The 21909-nt window shown below is 41.3% G+C and overlaps 1 protein-coding gene across 1 annotated transcript in view; it reads right to left on the bottom strand.

The window, feature by feature from the left end:
• The window catches only part of LOC138534995 (dimethylaniline monooxygenase [N-oxide-forming] 2-like), a 584153-nt gene that overhangs the window by 206851 nt on the left and 355393 nt on the right, over window positions 1–21909 (bottom strand). Inside the window, exon 6 of the mRNA XM_069641261.1 lies at window positions 19493–19845. Coding sequence (XP_069497362.1) covers window positions 19493–19845 — 353 coding nt within the window. The remainder of the gene's footprint in view (window positions 1–19492; window positions 19846–21909) is intronic.

Genomic DNA, 21909 nt, shown 5'->3' with positions numbered 1-21909 from the left:
CTGTATATATGCATACATATATGAGCTAGGTTCAATTAAGCTATGGTTCAGCTGTGATCACGACACTTCAGTGTTAATGCCATGTTGTGCCGTCATCATTACTGGGCATGCAGCAAGCTGCTGCACTTAGATGTAATGTACATGAAATGTATGGTGTCTACAGCATGTGAAATGATGTGTGCAATATGTCATTAAAACATAGGAAGGACTCTTGGTTTTCTAGCTAATCCTTTAATCGTGATCTCCTATGGTGGTTATACTTATAGGGAAAAGCAACTGCCCTATAAATAAGATAAATAAATACAATACTTAAAATAAATTGTACATGTGAACGTCCTTTTTGGATCATCTCTTGCAATACTCGTGGGCACCGGTCCTTTCTCCAAAATGTTAGGGCATTGGAAAAATGAAGAATGCCCATGTTTTTTTACACCAAGAAACTTGGTTGACTGCTCCTTTTCGCTCAATGGCTATACGCTATGCTTCTCCCTCTGGCCGATACCAAAAGTAGGCCACCCCAAGGGGGGCCTTTGTAACTGGGCAAGGAATCCTTTGCACTTGAAGAAAATGATAGCCACCAAAATGAATAGCAATGTGTTGTGCACTGAACTGATTAACCCTGCATTTGGCAGAGGCCCAATCCTGGTTCTTCCTCTATGACCCTCTGGGTTCTTCTTTAACTTCTTGCCTGACTGCTATTTTGTGTGATACTATCAGACCTTGGCACTTGCACTACCCAAAAGGAGGGATTGTTGTAACTGGAAATTTTAATGCAGATTGCCGTGACTATTCTGGTGCTCTTAAAGTGGGGCCTAGGGGACGGGGGCTCCCAGAGGTGAAAGATGGTGTGGGGCTCTAGCTGAATTTGAGTAGTCCACGGTTCTGCCAAACAAAGAGGATGAAATGTCCACCTGGTCAAATGGAATTTCTAATAGCTTTATTGATTTCATTTTTTGAATCCTGCTATTAAGAAACTCTCAATAGTTCCAATTAACATGAGTGATCATGCTATTGTTTAATTTGTATGCTTGATTACGAAACCTCTGGCTAAGGAAAATCTAACCTTTAACCTGACTGTTAACACCCAGGGTAACCGTTTGAGATTGTCTGTGGCCAATGCATCTTAGTTAAACAATGCTCTTGCCACCTTGGAAAATTCAGGGAGGGACCCACTGACCGAATGTGAATGGGATCTAGAGATTTTTGTAAGGCTCTACAGTCCATCTGTTCGTAGCCTTACACACATTAATGACCTTGTGAATGAGAGAGGGCATCTTTTTGACGTTGGTGTAACCAAGAAACAAAGGGAACTGAACGTGGCACTACAAAGTATCAAGAGAAATCAAAATATGAATAAACTTACCAAGAGGACCGACTGCTCCAAACTGAAATCCCAGTATAAATCTTGGCTTTGCAGTTATCGATCTAGTGAAGCCTGTGCAGGCTGGAAATATGTGAATCAGCTTATTAGGACCAGGGACTCTGGTAAGTTCTGGCATATGATTCGAACCTGTGGTGCTGGATTGGCCACGATTGAGATTTGGTATCTCCGAAGAAGGCTGGGCCAGCCATGTTGGCTCATTATTTTGGGATAAAGATATATTGCCTATAATCATTGGTTATGAAACGATGGTGGGTTCCCTGGTATGGCAGCATATACATAGGGCTAACCTGGTTAAGACCTTAATGCAGGTCAAATCTTCTAGAGAGGTTGGCCCGGATAGTTTATCCAATATGACAATGAAGAGTGATCCCAGTCTTTGGGCTCATATCCTGAAACAACTGTTTGTCCAAATTTGTGAGACTGGTAGATTTCCAAGGTCTTGGCAACAGTCTATTCTTATTCCCGTCCAAAAAAAGGGCCCTCGGCAGGTGTCGGGAAACTATAGACTGTTGGCTATGTTAGACAGCAGTCTGAAGATTTTCTCGTCCTGCTTTTGGAGTTCTTAACAGAGTGGGTGGATACAAAGGGACTCAGCCACCGGGTTTCAGAAAGAAGTGTAGCTCAGGGGCAAAGCACTCGCCTTGGAAGTAAGATGATGCAGAGCAACACAGGTTTGATCTCTGGGTCCACGCTTAGAAACCTCTGTGTATAAGTGCGTTATAAATGACCAATTATATACATATCCAATTATATATATATATATATATATATATATATATATATATATATATATATATATATATATATACATATACTTCCCACTCGATTTGGGCTCTTGGGCTCTGCAGACTTTGATTTCAGACACACTGCTTTCCCCGGAGTCTACTCTATAAGTATGCTTTGTAGATTATAGTTCTGCTTTCAATAGTGTTAATCGAAGCAGACTTTGGGAAAAAGCTGCCCCAGTGGGATATCAACCCTTCTATCCTTTATTTCCTTAACCTTTTGTACAGTGACACTTATGTCAGTGTCCGCGTATCCAAAAAGGGAGACTTAACCGACACTCTACCTACTAATCAAGGCTTAAAATAGGGATGTGTCCTTGCCCCCATACTTTATAACATATATGTCTCGGATGTTGCCCCTACCTTGACAATGGTAAAGAATGCCCCACCTCAGTTTGGTAATGTCCCTATTAGTTCCCCAGTATATACAGACAATACTGTGATTTTGGATCGCACACCAAATGGCCTGCAACGATCACTGGATGTGTTGGGTCAGTATACTAGGGTGAATGGGCTCCAGATATATGCCCAAAAAACTAAAATCATGTGCATTGGAAAAAAAGCTCATGGACAGCCCTCCTTCTCATGGAGGCTCTGTGACCTTCCTATTGAACAGGTTAATGAATATAAATTCTTGGGTATTTATATTAGGAACACCTTGGGCCTCATTACGGCCATGGCGCTCCCGTAATGAAGGGTGCCGGTACGGGACTGGCACCCTTCATTAAGGGATGCCCTATTCCGAGGTTCCCTTGCGGGACCCGGTAACGACGCCTGGTAAAACCAGGCGTCCTTAGCAGGTGCTGCGAGGGGACCAGGGAGCTAATAACGTGCCCGTTATTAACGTGCCCGTTATTAGCTCCCTTCCCATTCCCATTGAGCCCTATGGGGGCTAAAACGGGAATGGCGATGTTTTTTTCCAATGAGGACATAACGGGTCCTCCATGGTTGGAATAGCCTGGTAAGTCCTCATTGGAGGAACCTGGTACTGGAACCCGGTATGGAGGCAGCCATGCCCTTAATAAGGGCATGGCTGCCTCCATACTCGTAATGAGGCCCCTTGTCTTTCACTTACCTGTCTGAAAGAGTCTTGCTAAAGGCTTGGAAAAAATGGTTCACCCTTTGGCGGGTCATTGACAAACATAAGGGGGGGGTCAATTGAGGCTAAAGTGCAGGCCTATAAGCTTTCTGTAATACCAGTTATATTGTAAGGCCTGGAAATATATCCAGAAAGTGCTGTGTCTTGATTAACAATGTTGGAAGCAAGAATCCTGCGGTCCTTACTGGGCCTTCAGGGTCGGTCCCAGTCCAGGCAATTAGACTCGAATTGGGTCTCCAATCTTTAATCTCTCTTTGGAAGGTGTCAGTCTGTCGATTCTGGGCCAGTATAAGATTTGGAACATCTCTGACAGATTATTGCCCAATGCACAGAGATGTATGCGTATTGTATGGTTCAGAGATATGGAGTCTGTTGCCCTCCAACACTTCGCTGAGACTGGTGTGAGTGTACTCCCTGAGTCAGAGTCAGACTTCCATCTGTGTGGGTATGTCAAGAAAACTAGGCTATGTGGTAGAATACAGTCTATAGCACACTTGGCTGGCACATGGAAATACTTAAGTTATTCTCAGCAGGGTGACTTTGCGGAATTCCTGCGCAAGTACCTGACTACTCCCCATTACCTTGTACTCACACACTTCATTCTCTATTTAAGTTTGGAGATCTTACCAGTCTTGATAAATACTGGCGCTTGGAGGGGAATACCTAGAGATGAACGTTTATGCAGGATGTGCAATTTCCATTTATAAACCTCACATCACATTCTCACAGATTGCATATCTTTGACCCATACTTATCAAAAGGCTTATACCAATTTTATCAATTACCAATCTGATCAAAGTTGGAGCCAAATTTTTGTGGCCAAGTCGTTGTTGGTCATGGCTGCGGCACTCCCCATATGGTTGCTGGTAAAACCGAGACTCAACCCTTAGTCTGGGTGATCCTCGGCTGAGAATACCATTTTTTAAATTTTGTTATTTTTTAAAATGTTTATTGGTTTAAAACAAAATAAGCAAGCCATCAATCGGCTTTACAAATTAAATTAAATGAACCATTTACATGTCATTGCATCTCTCTTCACATCATTAAAAAGAAGACAATTGTCTTAAAAAGATGTCCAAAAGTGTAATTGATTGCGATTTTGCCAAAAGGAGGATTAACCACAGGCTCACAATTTAATTTAGATTAAGTCAGCACATTTGATAATCGCCCACCTTAAGCATTTCAAGAAAGAGGCTAGTGCTTTCTCCCATTAGCATCCATTCCCACCAGGATTCATCAAGATCCATAGAAACCACCATTTGCATTTTCTTTAGATGGAGTGAACACAAAACTATTAAGTTTGGACAAACAAGGACCCAGTGAGACAATGTTTCAATCTGATCTTCTTCTTTTACAGAACCGACAGGTTGCTTCATTTTGCAAAATCTGTTTCCTTTCCAAGGCAATCTCGTTAGTGGGTAGAATATTAAGTCTTACTCGTAGGAGTAAGTCTCGATAAATGGGAGATGGAAATCTTTTTAAATATAGTATCAAGTTATTTAATCCTTTCTTGTCTGTTTCTCGCGATGGTCTTCTGGGATCTTGATTTCTCAACCATAGAGTTTCAATCCAGTATTGTTCAATATGTTTTATTTTAATTTTCGTAGGATTAAAGAGTAGGTCTTCTTCGCTTAAATCTCACTGTTTCATTATTAACGCAATCTTGGACCACCAGTGTTGGAGGATGGTATCATTACATCTCTCTGGGAAGCAGAAGATTTCTAGAGGAGAATTTATTTCTGCCAACCTAATCTTTCTGTATAGCGAGATAGATTTCCATAACACAATACTTTCTAGTGATTGCAATTTAAGTTCTTCGTGAATTACTGCTATCTTAAGGGCATTGGGTAAACGTAAGCATGTTCGCCAAAAAAGGCCTTCCAAGAGTGGCCAGATTTCCCATGGTAGGTGAAGCATTCCTTTGGCACCACATGTCAATATGGCAGCAACTTTTTGATGGTAAAATGCCACCAGAGGTATCAGGGAGAATCTTCCATATCCCTGGAGGATTTTGGATCCTTGGGCAGCTAGACGTTTCACTTTTAGTCAAAGCACCTGATAATGAGCACTCTCATTGTTGTTTTATTGATCAACACACCAAGATATAAAATGGTGTCCACAACTTCTAGTTGCACACCATTTGCCTACCAGCTTAATTTCGTAGAGTTTGGAATTAGCCTACACTAATTCAATGACATTTGAATAATTCTTTATTTCCGAACATTTAGAATCATATAATTAAGTTCCAGGTATTTTTTAAAACAATCTAATCGTCTTTGCAGGCCTACGGTGGTAAGATCAATGAAGACTATATCATCAGCATAAAGTATCCAAGCAATTGCTTTGCTATCTATTTTTGATGGAAATGCTCGAACCTCAGCTTGAGGAATTCCTAGATCAGATATATATATATATAGGCTAAAAAGGAATGCGGCAAGGGCACATCCTTGTTTCAACCCTCCCTGTGTTGGTATTTGCTTTGAGAGGGTGCCTGCACTCGAGAGTCTGATCTGTACTGAAGTATTAGAGTAAAGAGCATGGTGTCCTTCGATTAGGTCCCTTGGACAGTGCCACTTGGTTAGTTTCAGCCAAAATTTAATATGATTTACACAATCAAACACTTTTACTAGATCTAAGAAATCCATATATATTTTTGCCTTATTTTCTAAGGCTTTGGCTTTCAGAATGCCTAGCGTAAAGATGTTTAATGATGTTCCAATCCCTTTAGTGAATCCTGTTTGTTGTTGATTAAGGATTCCTGCATTCTTTACTCATTTGGATAGATCTCTCAAAAGTATTGTGGCAAACAACTTTCCCATAGAGTCCAACAATGCTATAGGACGATAGTTATGCAGATTTTTCCTGTCCCCTTTTTTATGAATTAGAACAATTAGGGCTTTGCACCAGGCTGTTGGAAACTGTTTTGATCTTAAAACTTGATTACGATTAGCATTAGGATTCTACTCCATGCCTATGGATTTTTTTTGAGGAATTGGTTAGATATCTCATTGGGGCCACCTGCTCTCGAGGAGCTAAGTTTCTTGATTCTGTCTTCGACGTCAGCTATGTCAATTTCGATGTTCCACTTACGCGTAGATGTTACCGGTTCCTTGGGAAGAGTATCTTGAGGTGCTGAGAATAGGTTTGTATAATGATCACACCAAGACTTCTCACTAATGTTTTGCGAACATTTTATCGGATAAAAATGAGCCACCATTACTTAGCAATTCCGAGAGATCACGTGTACTTTTCTGGGCTAACGCCTTTAACATAATCTCGGCTTCTGATTGGAGACTTGTGATCATGTAGCAATTAGCCAATTTGTATATGTCTGTTTCTTCTGTTGGATTAGTTCTTTCCACCTGGTCTCTTTACACTTTTTTATTCTTCAAATGTCAGCTCGCAATTTTTTCTTTGCATTGTAAACTTTTAAGTCAAAGTGATTCTGATGGTGGCCCTCATTGTTGACAAGGTTTAGAGAAGTCTTTTAAGATTCAAGTGTAATCAACCAGATTAAACTCGTGACTTGGGCATTGTTAAAGAATATGCCCTATCTTTGCTCTTTCTCTTTTACCTATTCTCAGTCTATTTTGTCCCCAAGAAACTTCAAGGTTAAAGGCTATTGCGATTAGATCATGATTGCTTATACATTGTGGTTTGACTTCCAGAAGGTGGACTCTCCTTTTTTAGATTTCTTGATACAAAGAAGTCATCCAAACAATATTTCGTATCTTCTCTTCCCCAGGTGGCCTGGCAAGGGATATCACCCATTATGTCATCATTAAGCATATGTAAGTCTTTTACATCCAATTGTTGATGCCACTTATGAGCATTCCCAGTTGGATCATTCTCTTTTTTTGGATAGCCCTTATTGTCTAATAAGTGCATATTAAAATCGTCACAGATAATCACTAGAGCATCATTCAAGCCTATGGTAACTTGATCTATATCATCACATAGTGATTGGAGGAAATTACTTTCATCTCTTTGGTTAGCTCTCCAATAGACATTCAACAATATTAGTTTTTCCAGAGCGTTTTGGATTCGTCTTTGAAGATGTAAAATCTGAATATAAGGGTTTGGAATTCTGTGATGTATTACTTGATAGACAGAGTCTGTTTGTATCAGAGTTCAGAGACCAGAGAAGAGTCGCCCCATCTCGCCCTTGCCGGCTGGATTTAGCAAGGCTTTTTATCTATTGCATGCCGGGGCAGATCTCAACTAAGTTTCTTGCATGCATATCACCTCATATTTTAATAGGTCCAGTTTCTTGCCCGAAAATAGAGATTTAAAACCTCTTGTGTTCCAACTTGCTACCCATGTCCATGAGGGTGGAACGACATTAATAGTCTATTGGAGTTTCGATCGGCTAGGGCTACAGCAAGCCAATTCCATTGGTTGTCATTGGAGATTGAATTCCTTACAGATTTATCTTCATTATTTCTCACGGTAAAGTGAATTTTACGTAGATCTTGTTTTTCCATGAAGATCTGGTTTCTTGGATTACCTGATGGAAAACGGATCTTGGCCATTAGTTTATCATCGTGATCTGGGCGAAGATTTTACATTTTTGGTTTGGCGATTTCCAAGATTGCTTTTTTGAATGATGAACAAGTCCCTTACTTTTGGGATTATGAATCTGTGGCTACTAACGTCGATTAATTTGCGAGTGAACTCTACTCTTGAATTCACAAGATTCTTTAACTGAATTGTATCTTTGTTCAAATCTTGGCCTCTGTACAATAGACTGACAAAAGTCTTGAAGGGCATTACCCAGTCGTGAAAGATTCTTGGTCTGCTCCAGGATTCGCTTCTTGATTTGCCAAGAATTCAAGTGTATAATTACTTTGTCCATCGATTTCTCCGAGACAAATTCTACTATCTTTAGATCATCAGTAGATATAGATCTTAGACTAGGCAAGTGGTTGAAAAGCTTTATCACTGTTAGCCTGTTCAAAATTGGGACTTCTCTTCTTTCATCAATACATTCCAGATTTATTTTTTGATCTTCTTTGTTTTGATCTTTGCTAGTAAGCCGAGATCTTATGTTCGTATTCAGGCACTTCAAGGGGGCTTTTGATTTTTTTGTGTCGATAATTTTTCCCTCTTTTCCTCCATTGTAAAGAATACTCCAGGCATTGTACATTTTTCAGCACATGGCTTATCAGTGGAGGATTTAAGGTTTGCTTCCTTTTTTTTTGGGAATCTTGTGATATTTTGGCAGCAAGGTTTTCAATTTCAGCCCATTCGGATTCAGAGAGGTCGTTCCAATGTGCATCTTATGCTTCATGCTCTATGCACTCTACTAGATCACTAAGAGCAGATGAATCATCCAGATCATCTATGGTTACCTCATTTCTAGATGGGCCATCAGGAAACATGGTTATTTTGCTCTTGGGGATCAATGAAGTTTTGACCACCCGCACTAATTCTTTCTGTGCTTTCTTGGCGGGTTGGTCATCTATGAGTTTAGGTGAGATGTGTAGATTTCTTAGGAATGCGGAAGAGCCTGTCTCTTTACGTTTTCTTTTTCAGAGGTGGCTGGTTTTTCTTTTTCTTTTGGTCTTTATTTAAAGACTTTTTGATCATCAAGCCTTGATCGGGTCTACCTTTGGCCAGGTCTTTGTCTGTAAAAATGGAGAATATATTAATGTCAACATTGTTTACTTGAGCTGGAATTGTTAGATCAATGGTAATTACTGGAGGCAGGAGCTCATCTGAAGGTAACAATGGTTCTACAGCTTGTTGTGGTAGAGCATTGAATTTATACATTTTTCACATGGCGCGCATCCAGCGACAATCCTCTAATATTGCTTCCATTAGCATGGAATTATCATTGGATTCTCTCCTCGCTAAATCAGACAACCGGTTTTGCCACATTAATGACACTTCAGCTTCTTTGTCCAAACGGGTCTGAACTTAGGTTACAAAGGACTCCAGGGTTGTTAATTTGGATTGAAGCATGGGCATCAAAGTGGACTGGTCTCTCATGGATTCATGTAATGCTTCATATAGCTTTAGAAAAGGTGACAACGAGAGGGAAATAGAGGCTAAAATGATTCTCTAAAGGTAAACTCTCTCCAAGTTCATAGGCCTTGGGTTTGGCTTTGCTTGATCTGATTCCCAATTAGCATCTACTAGACTTGGATTGGACAGACTACTCGAATCAGATGAATTTAGGTGATTTTGAGAGATAGAATTCCTCGCGTCTTGCCTCGTATCTGATGTTTTATAGGGAGGTGATGACATAACGTTTTCCCTATCTGGACATTTATCATCCATGAGTTGCGGGTGGACAGCTTTTGCATCAGTAAACAATTCATTAGCTGAGCCAAATGATAGATGTCTGTCCATTGACATATTACATTCAAGCTCAGTCAGCTTGAGTTGAATTGTGGCCAAGCTCTTTCGCTTTTGAGTGGACATTTTTTCGGCAAGAATTGACAGATCTTTAACCAATTGTGCAGCAAGATCTGAATTGTTCATCATTTTGGCAGAATCCATAGGGCTGAAGTCAATTTCAGTAGTTGGATTGGCTAGGGGGTCCAGTTCCAACTTTGAAGATGCCCTATTTCCTTTTGGCGTATAAGTAGGATTTAGTTCCATGATACACCACTTGTTCAGAATCCACAGGCATTTTAAAAACTTCATCCAGCTCACCGTCGTTGATTTCATTTGTAGACGCTAAAGTTGCAGCAGTATCAATTGTGAGATTTCGTTGTAGAGAATTAATTTTGGCTATTGCATCCCCTTCTTTTAACGACACACAATATCTCGCTTGATTTCCAAGAGTCTGCATTTTGTAGCTATTTAGTAATTTCATTTGCCTTTACTGGCTTAAAGGCAGTTTCAGCGTTCAATGCTCTTGTTAGCCTTGAGTTGGGTGTTAAATTTGTATCCATATCTAGATGTGCGCCAGCGTTAGCATCTATAGTGAGTTGAGTATTAATCACTTTTTTTACCTGGCGAGTCTTCATTGCCACTAGGTCCCGAAGAAAATATCAAAAAACAAACGTGCAACAATGTGCTCAGAAAATCAAGGACTAAATGGACTCCTTCACAGCTACAGAGATCAAAGGGCAAAGCCCTGCAGTCTCTCCGTCACTGTAACAGCTCTGGGGAATACAGTAGACACAAAGCTCGGTAGACCGTTCAGCGCGGTTCTTATACTGCAGTAGTGTGAGTAAAGTTACTTACAGTTGATTTCCCGTCGGTGTGCACCTTCCGCCAGAGTCAGGATGATGCGATTTTCAAAAGGCGAACAGAAAGCCAGGCAAGCCAGCAGGCGGCAGACTGTTAAATTGCTAAATTGACGGCTGGACCAACACTCACGCCACGCTACACCTGCTAACTGTCACTTGACTCGCTTCGCTCCGCTTCGGTTGAGTTGGAGCTTTTGAGTCAGTGGCAGCAAGTTGGTAGGAGGGGCTCGCAGAGTTCCCAGCATGCACAGGAGAATTAAAGTGAACCACACTCCTTTGAAGCAACGTTTCCAGCATTGTCAGCAAGGTGTAATATTCCATTTGAAACAGGTCACAGTGCTCAGTATTTTTAAGTTGTGGAGGAAAATGTGCAATAAGGTGCTTCTATTTTTGGTATTAATCAATTTGACTAAAATGAAATATGTTATGTATTCGATTGTTAGAATGTGTGTAATGTGGTCATTTATTGCGATTTAATTGTGATTTTTACACTTAAGAAGTGTCTTGATGTTTTTAAATCTTGTTTTTATCGTGTGAAAGGTTGTTTCAACCATATGCACGTAAATAAAATAAAATAACTGTCTCTATCAACTGGTGGTGAACAGTACATGTGTTGTGATGGGTTGTGGTGGTTGTCAGTGCTGCTCAACACAGGCCAATGCTTATGTCAATGGCATCTTCCCATTCCCAAATCTTTAAATTAAAATGTTGAACCATCAGGACTAGAAAGATCTGATTTGTAATACAAAGTGTATGTTCTATTAGTCTTCTCTTGTGCCAAGGACGTGTATTTTTGTACTTTTTGCATAGACTTGATTAAAGATCAGCAGTTAAGGGGTTAAAGGTCCCATGGTTTTGCCAATGCACGTGAAGTAGGTAAATTGCCAAGCAATCAGACATATGTCCATGGCAGTGTTGCAATCTGTTTTTGTTCCCCTGGGCTGTTCATCCATGAATCTATTCTCTGATTTTCTTAGCTCTGGCTAGAGAGAGCTTTAGCTCAATGTCAGTTCTCTAGAATATACATATCAGAGAAGAGTCTTGGTGTCAGTCAGTAGCTCCATGATGTAGAACAAGTGCGTTTTGCTGGAAGCAATGCTGCAGTGGTAGCCACTCAGGTGAAGAGCTAACCAAGTTGGAGGAGAGATTTGTGAATGACACTTTTAATCGCATGTTCTGTTTCACTAATGCTTGATATATTCATGCGCTTTTCACTCTTGCACTGCATTAGATTGTTAGTGTTATTTTGGTGTTTGTTTAGGTCTGCTCTGCACAGCAGGACACAAGTAACCTACATTTCTGAAGCTTGACCTGTTGGTTTTGCCAATGCCGATAGTACTGCTTCTTGGGTGGACCTTGTGAGATGTGGCACGTGGCACGCAATGGATACTGTACACATTTCTATTTTCTCTGCTATTTGAATTGCATGCAAGTTTATCTGCAATCTAAACAATAGGCTCCTACTGCGTTTAGTGTTACATTGCAAAGAGACAAGCTTGTAGCTCGTCTTTGTCAATTAAAAGATATGCTGAAAGCAACCCTTTGTAACTGCAAGCCTTTGCAATGGAGGGTTTTCTCCTGTGCGCAGGTTACAAGAAGATATGGGCAGCAGGAGAAAGCAGCCCCCCTCCAGATTGGTTCACTCACGGCAGAGCGGGACATGGGGCACGTGTCCCTTTTTTTGCCCGGTTTCCCTATTGCCTGACTTTTTTGTTAGGCCCTACACCAGCATAGAAGCACGGTTTCACATCCCAGGCAGCTTTTCCAATCCGGCCGTCAATGGGTCAGTATGCAAGTGGGAGAGTAGCAAGGTGGGACGGTGGAGGTGGCTACTGCACGAGGACTGCATGCACACTGCACTCTTCTCCCAAATCCAGGCTTGCAGACCCCTCTGCCTGCGACACGTGAAGCAATACCAAAGCAACGCACACATCAGTCCCCACAAGAAACAACACAACGATGGCTGAATCACCGCAGAAACACACTAACAGACATACAGAGGAACACAACTTACTGGAGGCCCGAACTCACCTTGAAAGTGGGTTTTGAATTGCTCACCGCCCTTTACCTTTACGGAGAAATGAAAGTGTAGAGGCAGGGCTACACGGATACCACACAACGTTAAGTAGGGGAAGAACACTGGCTCTGCCGATGAGTTCACTGTCCTTCTTGCAGTCCTTTCTTGCAACTGAGAGGACAAGGAACAGCTCAACAGAAATGACCATCTATTAAAGTAGAAGCAAGCCGCCCACTGAAAGTGAAGGAGGAAGGTTGATAAACCTTGATTGCCTTTACTCTAAGTGGCAGCCAGGGATGCTCACTTTTAGGAAGCCGAAATCCATCCCATACACAATAATACTGCTTTACTAACATCAAGAAGATGCACCCTCTCCTCCTCTGGAGGAAAAGGAGATGGAATGCAAGCTGTGAAGGCACTCCCATGACTAATCTGAATATTACCAGGTCTTTGGAAACAAAAGAATGTCCTGTCCACGAAAAGGCAAAAGAAATATGGGAGCAGTAGAAGGGATAAGGTGGGAGGGACCAAACTAGCACTTTCTAAGTTAGAAAATCCATCCTACCTCTTTATGAAGGAACTTCATATACACAGAGAGATCTCACAGGGTGAGAACTGCTTTCACTTGAGGGCAGGCTAATTCAAAACTGTAGTATGGTCATGTGCCATACCGCTCAATCTCAGAAACATCCCACATGCTTCACAAAAGGCACTCATTGCAGCCCCCTTTCAAAAGGTTCCCGTTCTGGAGGGGTCTAAGACACAGCCTTAAATAAATCCTGGAGAGAAGCCCAATGTCAAACAGGAGTCTGTAGCGTCAAAGAACTGAGCTTTCTGCGCACCAATAGCTCTATTTCCAGTTACACTTAACACTGGAGCTCCATGTTCCCAACAGCCAAACCGAGCGGAAAATCTGCCTTAATTCTCCTGTTGGAGAGGCGAGGACTCAAATGGTTAAATGCCCACAGGGAGGATCCATTAATGTTCTGCTGTCATGAAAATCAGTAGCAGGAACACCATCAACATCAGAGCCCCTTATTCCCTGATTTTCAGGCAACTGGCTGGGAGGGTTTAGAATGGGGCAACGCAAACAAAAAACACTTGGGTCAAAAAGGGACAGGGCAACTACCCACAAGCCAGTTCAAGAACCAGATTGAAGAAAGATCAGCAACACCATGTAGATGTGCGGGTGTCTGTGTGTGTGTGTGTGTGTGTGTGTGTGAGAGAGAGAGAGAGAGAGAGGGAGTACGATTCTGGGAAGAAGCGAAAACCCAGCTTAAGGTTACCTCCTGCCATGTTCTTTGTTCCTTAATGCTTTAAGCATACACATAAGAAAAAAACTCACTGTGCTCATGATCAGCATTTCTCTAAAACGTCAGTGAGTTTACGAAGCAGGTTAAATATCCAATCAGCCATATCCAATCACCCACATTTATAAATCCGCAAATGCCTGTGTTTTCCCCGGTGGGCCTTTCAGTTGGACATCTATCAAATGGACAAATGGATTTGATTGCATTCAGTTGCACAAATTGGAGTTTGCGGAAAGTGGCCTACAGATCATGGCCAGGAGAAACACACTCAGATAAAAAAAAATACGAACCGAAACCAATTGACAACATTCCCCACCAATAAAAGATTGAAAGAAGAAATATGGACATTAGGAAGCAAGGCCATCTCTACTCTATTTCCAACCACATGTCTGAGGGTCAGGACCGCTAGTTTAAGGGGGCGTTTTTTAGGTACTTTGAAACTACCTGTGGAATGTATATTGAAAAAACAATTTAGATATATATATATATGTTTTCCCACTCTAGATAGGACCATCATAGAAAAGTTAAACATTTAAAATGTGGAACTGACTTCACAAATGTTTTTCCTGAATTAAAAATGCATGTGTTGATGGACTGTTCGGCCAAAATGTCATCCTGAATGATACCATCGCCTGAGATAGATCTGGCTCCTTGCAGGTAGACATTTAGTCGAAGAGTGGTTGCACATCTCCCTATATATAGCACTGTAAACACTGAGTTAAATAGCTCATTAGTCTGGCTTACTTTCCTGCTATGAATGGCCTAGCTCGGTTGCAATAATTAGTATGATTTGTTAAGTTTGCAACCCGTTTTGGTCGTACAATGACAGGCATCAGCTAGGTCAATGCAGCGTTCGTTTGTTTTTTAATAGTATAGACCAAACTACTGACCAGGGACACATTGGGACATAAAATAGTCCCGGGTATCAACAAAAAGTGGCCCGCATTCATGTATCTATATCCATGACTTTTAATGACAAACTGACACAAAAATACTTTTATTGGACTAACTTGGAGAATTATGCAGAGGTGGTTCAATGCAAATTTTTGGAAAGTCCACATAACTTCTTTAGCAGACTGCCCAGAGCGAAATGAGTAGCACAGAAACACGCTGGGCAGTTCATTAGTATTTGCGGAAAAAGGGAGGGTTCTCAGTTTAACCTTTATTGGATGAAGGAATGTTATGCACTGCATGCAGGCAAACAGTACATTTTGGGCATCAATTGCTGGGATAATTCGTGATAAATGTGTTTAAAACGACCACCTTTACAGTCTACTAAATCAATAAAATGGCCCACAAGGGTCCAGAAAGCTGCCCAGTACTGGCCTGTAGGGCCAGCCCTTCGAGAACTGCTTTAGTAGTCTACTGGCCACTCTCGTTTAGAGTAAAAAAGTCATCTTTCTCTGAAAAGATGTTTAATGGTCGGGAAATGTTTTCCAGTAAATGTTGACTAGGCACACAGACTTTTATTATTATTATTCTTATGGTATTTATTGAGTGTGGACCTAGCTTCGAGAAGCAACGGAGCGCTTTGCAAAGGTATACACAGTACAGATGCACAACAGAGCGCTTTTCAGAGGTAACAACAGAACAGATTTACAGCAGGGCGTAGGATACACAGGGGCACATATGAGGGGTACAGCTGTACCGGGTAGCTGGGAGGAGAGGGGCCGGGGGCGCCTAGTGTGTCAGGTGGTGCGAGGGGCGATGTGATGGCCTAGTTATTGAGGCATAGAGATTCCTTGAAGAGGTGGGACTTAATTTCCCTTCAGCTTTTGCAGACATTTTACATTTACTCTCACAGAAAACAAATGTTCTTTCAATGAAGTCGAAGCTGTCTCTCAAGACCAATGTTATTTTGGAACTCTAAATACCAAACAGTCACTGCATCGTGATAGCAGGCGAAACAACAGATAATTTCTTAACAATAAAAGTGTTATTCAGTAATTATGTAAATGCAAAAAAGACATTTGATAATGAAAAAGAGAGAATAAACAAAATATAAGCTAACTTTGTATGTGTGCACCACACAACTTTACTGCTGTAACAAGACCAAGAATGCTCAGCCTGGCAGGGACCACACTTGCTGGCATGCGTGGTGGCCCTGCTGTCCAGCCTTGTACCATAGTTATTTAAGCAGTGGACCCTCCCCCCATTACAGTAAGTGCGTTTTTAGTGGATATTTTCTCTTGTGTATATCCAACAAAATAAAAATGGAAGTACGTGAAGGTTATTATAACTATGAACTCCTGGAAACATTTCATTCAGAGTTGGCGTCTACAGCTGGTAAACATTGGCATAGACAAAGGCAGACAAAATGTGGGAGGAGTTGCTTAATGACCTGCAGGCTGTAGGCATAATTAGTGCACACATTTCATCCGTGTACTACTTTCAACAGAGCCACTGATCTCAATAGGGATGGTAAAAAAGCAACAATGTAAATGGGACCGCAGTGTGCAGCTTAGGTGTGACCTGGGGCTGATGTGAGACACTGATGAGAATCCTACAAACCAAAGAAAGGAGTTGAGATTTAGCATAACGTTGCATAGTATGGCAGTGTGGTGTAGTGTAGGTACTAACAATGAACCCGATTAATTATGAATCCACTAACCATTAACCTCAACAGACTAAACTATTAGTAATTAGAAGGTCAAATGCGGGTCTCCTGACAAATGCTGATGCATAAAAAGTCTTGCTAAAAGAAAAGATACATTCTTGTGGTGGGAGGGAATGCACGAAGAGGCACATAAGTGTGTTCGCCTCGCTGAGCCGATTGTGAATATATTTCTCATGTTATCATTTGTCCAGAAAAGATAAATGGCAAATAAGGATGAATATCCTGAAAAATATAGAATGTTTTCTCTCCACTGTAAAATGTGAAATTACATGTATTTATCGTTTTGCTTATTTTTCCTATGATTGCAAAATCCACATCTAATTGGTACATGACGTTACTCTTTTACATGCAGACGTTCTATGCTGTACTAAGAATTTCCAACTGGATTTTGATAAGTCGTATTTGGACTCTGTCCTATTTTTAACAAATTCGGATAAAAGCCAAGGTTTGCTGTTACAAAAACCGTGTGTGTGTATGGCCTGTCATTGTGTGGGTTTATTCTTTCACAATAAGACATTTTATTGTGCCCAGTACTGCACTAGGTCTGGAATTGTAGCAAGAGGTCCCAAATAAAAGAACATAACAGCAAGCTAATTCCCCATACATTAGCAAACGAAAATCAGGAAAATATATTGTGGCAACTTATTGCAAGTTGCTGCATGTAATGGAAGTGACCTAGAGATATAAAAAAAAGTCCTCACACGTCCTTCAGGTTTTCTGGGGGTGATTAAAAGGCAAGGCTTTTTGCTTCCTCTCCTACACCATTTTTTATAGCGATTGCATTTGGGGGCCATGGGTGATTAATGGATGTTTTATTAATGTATAGATGCAGAGTTGCTGCTCTTAGCAGACTTGTGATGCTGTAGGTTGTGCTGTGGGGAGAAACTGAGGTGTCTGGTGATTAAAGGATGCTGTATTAATGATATAGATGCAGAGTTGCTGCTGTTAGCAGAGTTGTGGTGCTGCCGTTTGTTCCGTGGGTAGATGCTGGGGTTTCCGGTGATTAATGGATGCAGTATTAATGATATAGATGCAGAGTTGCTGCTGTTAGCAGAGTTGTGATGCTGTAGGTTGTGCTATGAATAGGTGTTGGTGGGTCAGGTGATTAACGGATGCTGTAATGATGTATAGATGCAGAATCCCTGCTGTTTGCGGAGTTGTGGTGCTGTCAGTTCTGCTGTTGCTAGATATTGGTGGGTCTGGTGATTAATGGATGCTGTATTCATTATATAGATACAGAGTTGCTGCTGTTAGCAGAGTTGTGATGCTGTTGTTTGTGCTGTGGGTAGATGATGGTGCTCCTGGTGATTAATGGATGCTATTTAATGATATCCCCCATCAATTTGCTCTTGTTTACCCCACGCATTCATCTATACACATCCAATCCTTGGTGCTGGCACTTCTGTCAGCTGGCTTGGCAACCCCAGTTCTCTCCTTTGTAACATGGAGAATTGCTTACAAACTAACCTGGTGAAAGCCTCCACATAACTAAGGCCCATCACGCAACCACACACCAACCGTATTTAGCACCAGGTATTGTCTGCTCTAGATACTGCCATCACGTTGTACCACCAAATTAATTTACATAGAAACTTACCTGATTTGATAGAAGAGCCTCGTGCTGCAGGGTGGTACAACAGCATCGTTAGACCACCAAATTAATTTACATTGAAACTTACCTGATTTGATAGAACAGCCATGCGCTGCTCCACCGCCTTATGTGATGTACTGCAACCATAACCTTAAGCTATATGATGTACTACAAGCACAACCCTAAGCTATGTGATATACTGTAACCTCCTGCCTTTTGAGATGTACTGCAACTGAATCCGTAACCTTAAGCAATGTGATGTACTGCAACCGTAATCTTAACCTATGAGATCTACTGCAACAGTAACCTCCTGCCTTATCTAATGTACTGCAACCATAACCTTAAGCAAAGTGATGTGCTGCAACCTAACCTTTAGCAGCATAATATACTGCAACCGTGCCCTTAAGCTATTTCAATATATAGGAGACAAAAAAACGAATAGCACATCACACTCAAAGATGACACAAACATTCGGCAACACACCCAGTCAAGAACTGGTAGCACTGCACGTGCACTCACAGAAGTCATACAGAAAAAGACAACTAACGAACACAAACCACTCAAAAGCACAATAAATCACACCACACAACACATTGCTCCTGGTGCATACTGCATGCGACAAAGAAGAGTATAAAGATATCACGAGCAGAAACCACTGTCAACATGGAGGGATGGCCTTCAGCTTTCAACAGAGAAAACCCAACCAGTCAAAAATGTGTGTAAAGAAGGGGCAACCGTCATCGTGAATGTGAGAATGGGCACTGTGTAATTCTGGGATGCTGCTTCATTGGCATTGCAGGCCCACTCCATGGCTCGTCTTTCTGCGCAAAAGGAAAACATGTTGACTTTGCAGCTTCAGGTAGTAACGTAATCAGTTTAAACAACATGCACAAGACGGAAGATGTGCAAAGATGAGTAATAGATCTCAGGAGGTTGGCAACAGTGCTTATTTCGTTGCCCCATACATTTGCAAGAAAACACTGCAAGAATGTGTGGACTTTTATCAGCAAATTATTTACTCGTTCAAAAAATGTTGCCTTTTTTTCGTGGCACTGGATACCAAAAAACTTGTTATTAAATAAGAATTCCAATTCTTTCCTAAATTCTCTTCCCATTTTGAAAAAAAGTCGGTTTCTTAATTAAACATGATAAAGTAACGGTTTTACGAGGTGAACGAGATTTCTGTTTAATCTTCTCGGTTTCTAAAGTAGGATGCTGCAACTTTCAATCCTGAGGGAACTGTTTGACACACTTCAGTGTTAAGGAGAATAGAACACTCAGATCCGATTGTTTCTGAATGTAGCATTGATGTTCAAGGTACTGCTATGAGATTTTTCACATCACCCCGTTCGTCAGCAGGGAACCCCCACATTAATTCAAGACTTCGGACCTTCACTGATAGACGTTCCTCAATGTTGCAGGTGCAAGATATCTTTTCTGAAGCTCATGACGCCCAACAATGATAGAGTTGCCACCCATTGACTTACCCATGAAGACCCTTGTGGCCCAGCGCGCCTGCAGCTCTGATGCAACCAAAATGGGACCGATGGGCTGGATGAGGCCAATGAGTGCCAGCGTCGGTTTCTCCAGGTCCGGTGGAAACACATTCTTGTAGAGGACAACATGGCTGTCATTGACTTTGATGGCCGACTCCTGCAGGAAAGGGAAATCAAAGTTTATCCCTGTTGCAAAGATGATGACGTCTATGTCCTCTCGGGTCCCATCCTCAAATGTGACCGCCTGTTCGTGGAAGTCTTTCGTAGCCGGTTTCATCACCACCGAGCCTCGAATTATGCATGCTGGCAGATCATCGTTGGCCAGTGGGTCTTTCCATTCAGAGCTAGTGAGAAAGAAAGTGCATATGCTATCAATTAAAACCTTAGATTCATCTTTTGCAAAATGTTTAGTGTAGTTCACTTACATACATAAACAAACTAGAGACTACCTCCACAATTAGTGCTTTGTTTTTTCATAGTACCTTAGACAGTTTTGAAGAGGTCGCATACACAGGACCTTGTGCTGAACTACAGTGTATTGTGCAGACAATGTGATGTGAAGAGAGTGCATGCTCTTGCGCTGTATGCACATGGATAGTATATCTCTCTCTTGCACTATTATTCATTCAACTGCATGTGGTCTTTCTTAACACACATTTTCAGATGGTACAGCAAAAAAGAACATGTGTGGCCTGCGCCAGCAGCAAATTCTACTACATTTCCCTTGCTACTTTCCCTTGATAATGTATTGTAGCATTCTATATATTGAAGAAAGTATAGCATCTTACATGTGGAAAGATAAGAATGCAAAGTGTAACATTCCATATGTTGATGGCAGGGAATGTACACCATTTTATGTGGAACTGTAGGGTTTTGCATCTTATTTTAGAATGTGCAACTTTAGGAAAGCAAAGGAACAGAAGGAAAGCTGACTTTGAAGGAGCCAATGGGGCGTACATGTAGCGCTTAATTATTTTTTTAAAATGTATTTACACAGTACAATTACTTTTTATTTAGAACGTTTTATACCTTCCATGTTCATCACTCAACGAAAGGAAAAATAACAGAAAGAAGAGAGAACAAGAGAAAAGGAGGGAATCTTAACTCCATGACAGACTACGTCTATCGAGATAAGTGATAGGCAGTACTAGGCAAGGCAAGGCCATCTTAGGCCATCGTTCCACTTGTGGTCTGTGGGATGTTTTTACCCATGCATCCAAGCCCTACCATAAAACTGGGCAGTACTGGCATGGAAAACATCATGATGGCCAGAACTCCCCAGAGAGTGCACAGGGAAAACATGAAGAATAGGCTGCCACCCATTTTTGCCTATGTTGTGAGCACAGGAGGGCACTGCCTAACACCACCATTGGGCTACACACACAGTAGCCTGAAACCATTGGGAATGGCAATGCTGATTGCCAAAAAAGCAACTCAGAACTGTTGGAATTCATTTTCTTAATCCCAAAAATGGTTGCATTACCAGTACTCACCACTATCAGAAAGCCAGCGTTTTAAAACCACCAGACTTTTGTGTAAAACTGAACAAATGAAACAAAACCAGACCAAGGAAAGACTGGCTAAGAGGTGGATACAATGTAAAACTATATTCTGAAATGACTTGAAGGAAGTAATTATTTAATGTATATGTAAAAATTGTAAGTGATTTAAACTGGGAACAAAAAGTGACATTTAGCTGAAACCTGGCTTAATGAAACTGGATTCTGCCTGACAACTACCCCCGACAGGAGTTGAAACCTGCTCAGCCACTCTTCCCCTTGCCAAAAGGAGTGGTCACCTCTCTGATTAGATTAGGGGTGGAGCAGCTGGGGACTACAGGGAGTTGAACAAAGGCCTGTCCTGGACTCAGGCAAATGTTCTATTGGGGGCGTCGTAAAATAGCTTCCTCTTGGGAGAAACTGGGGAGCAGCTGTGCCTCTGTGAACAAGCTGGCTTGGGGGAAGTGGATAAACCAGTTATTCCACCATGTGATGTGGGAAGCCACACCCCTTTTTGACCAGAGCATAATTTTAAAAAGATAGATAACTCATAGTGCGGACTTGTCAGAATTATATAAGTAATATCATTATTTTCATGATTTTTCTGTGAACATTTTAAGAGGCGTTAGGACCCTGTGGTGTATTCTGGGGGGTTGCTAGCGGAAAACAGGGTCTCACTCCAAATGTATGCATGTTAAAAATCTGACACTTTATCATCTGTAACCCATATCCTTGGTGCACATTTGTGTAAAATCTGGAAAGGTTTAGAGGTTGTTATCTGGATGAAAAGGGGAGAATTCTGTCATCAGTGGATACGACATCGTACAAAGACAGGGATCGGATGGTTTGGTGCTACAGAAAATATGTAAACTGGACCTATAATATTAGAAAAATGGTACATAGATAAAT

Source organism: Ambystoma mexicanum, chromosome 1q (genome assembly GCF_040938575.1).
Source record: "Ambystoma mexicanum isolate Mex_15411 chromosome 1q, UKY_AmexF1_1, whole genome shotgun sequence".
NCBI classification, from domain to species: domain Eukaryota; kingdom Metazoa; phylum Chordata; class Amphibia; order Caudata; family Ambystomatidae; genus Ambystoma; species Ambystoma mexicanum.
This window is presented reverse-complemented; position numbering and strand designations above follow the sequence as displayed.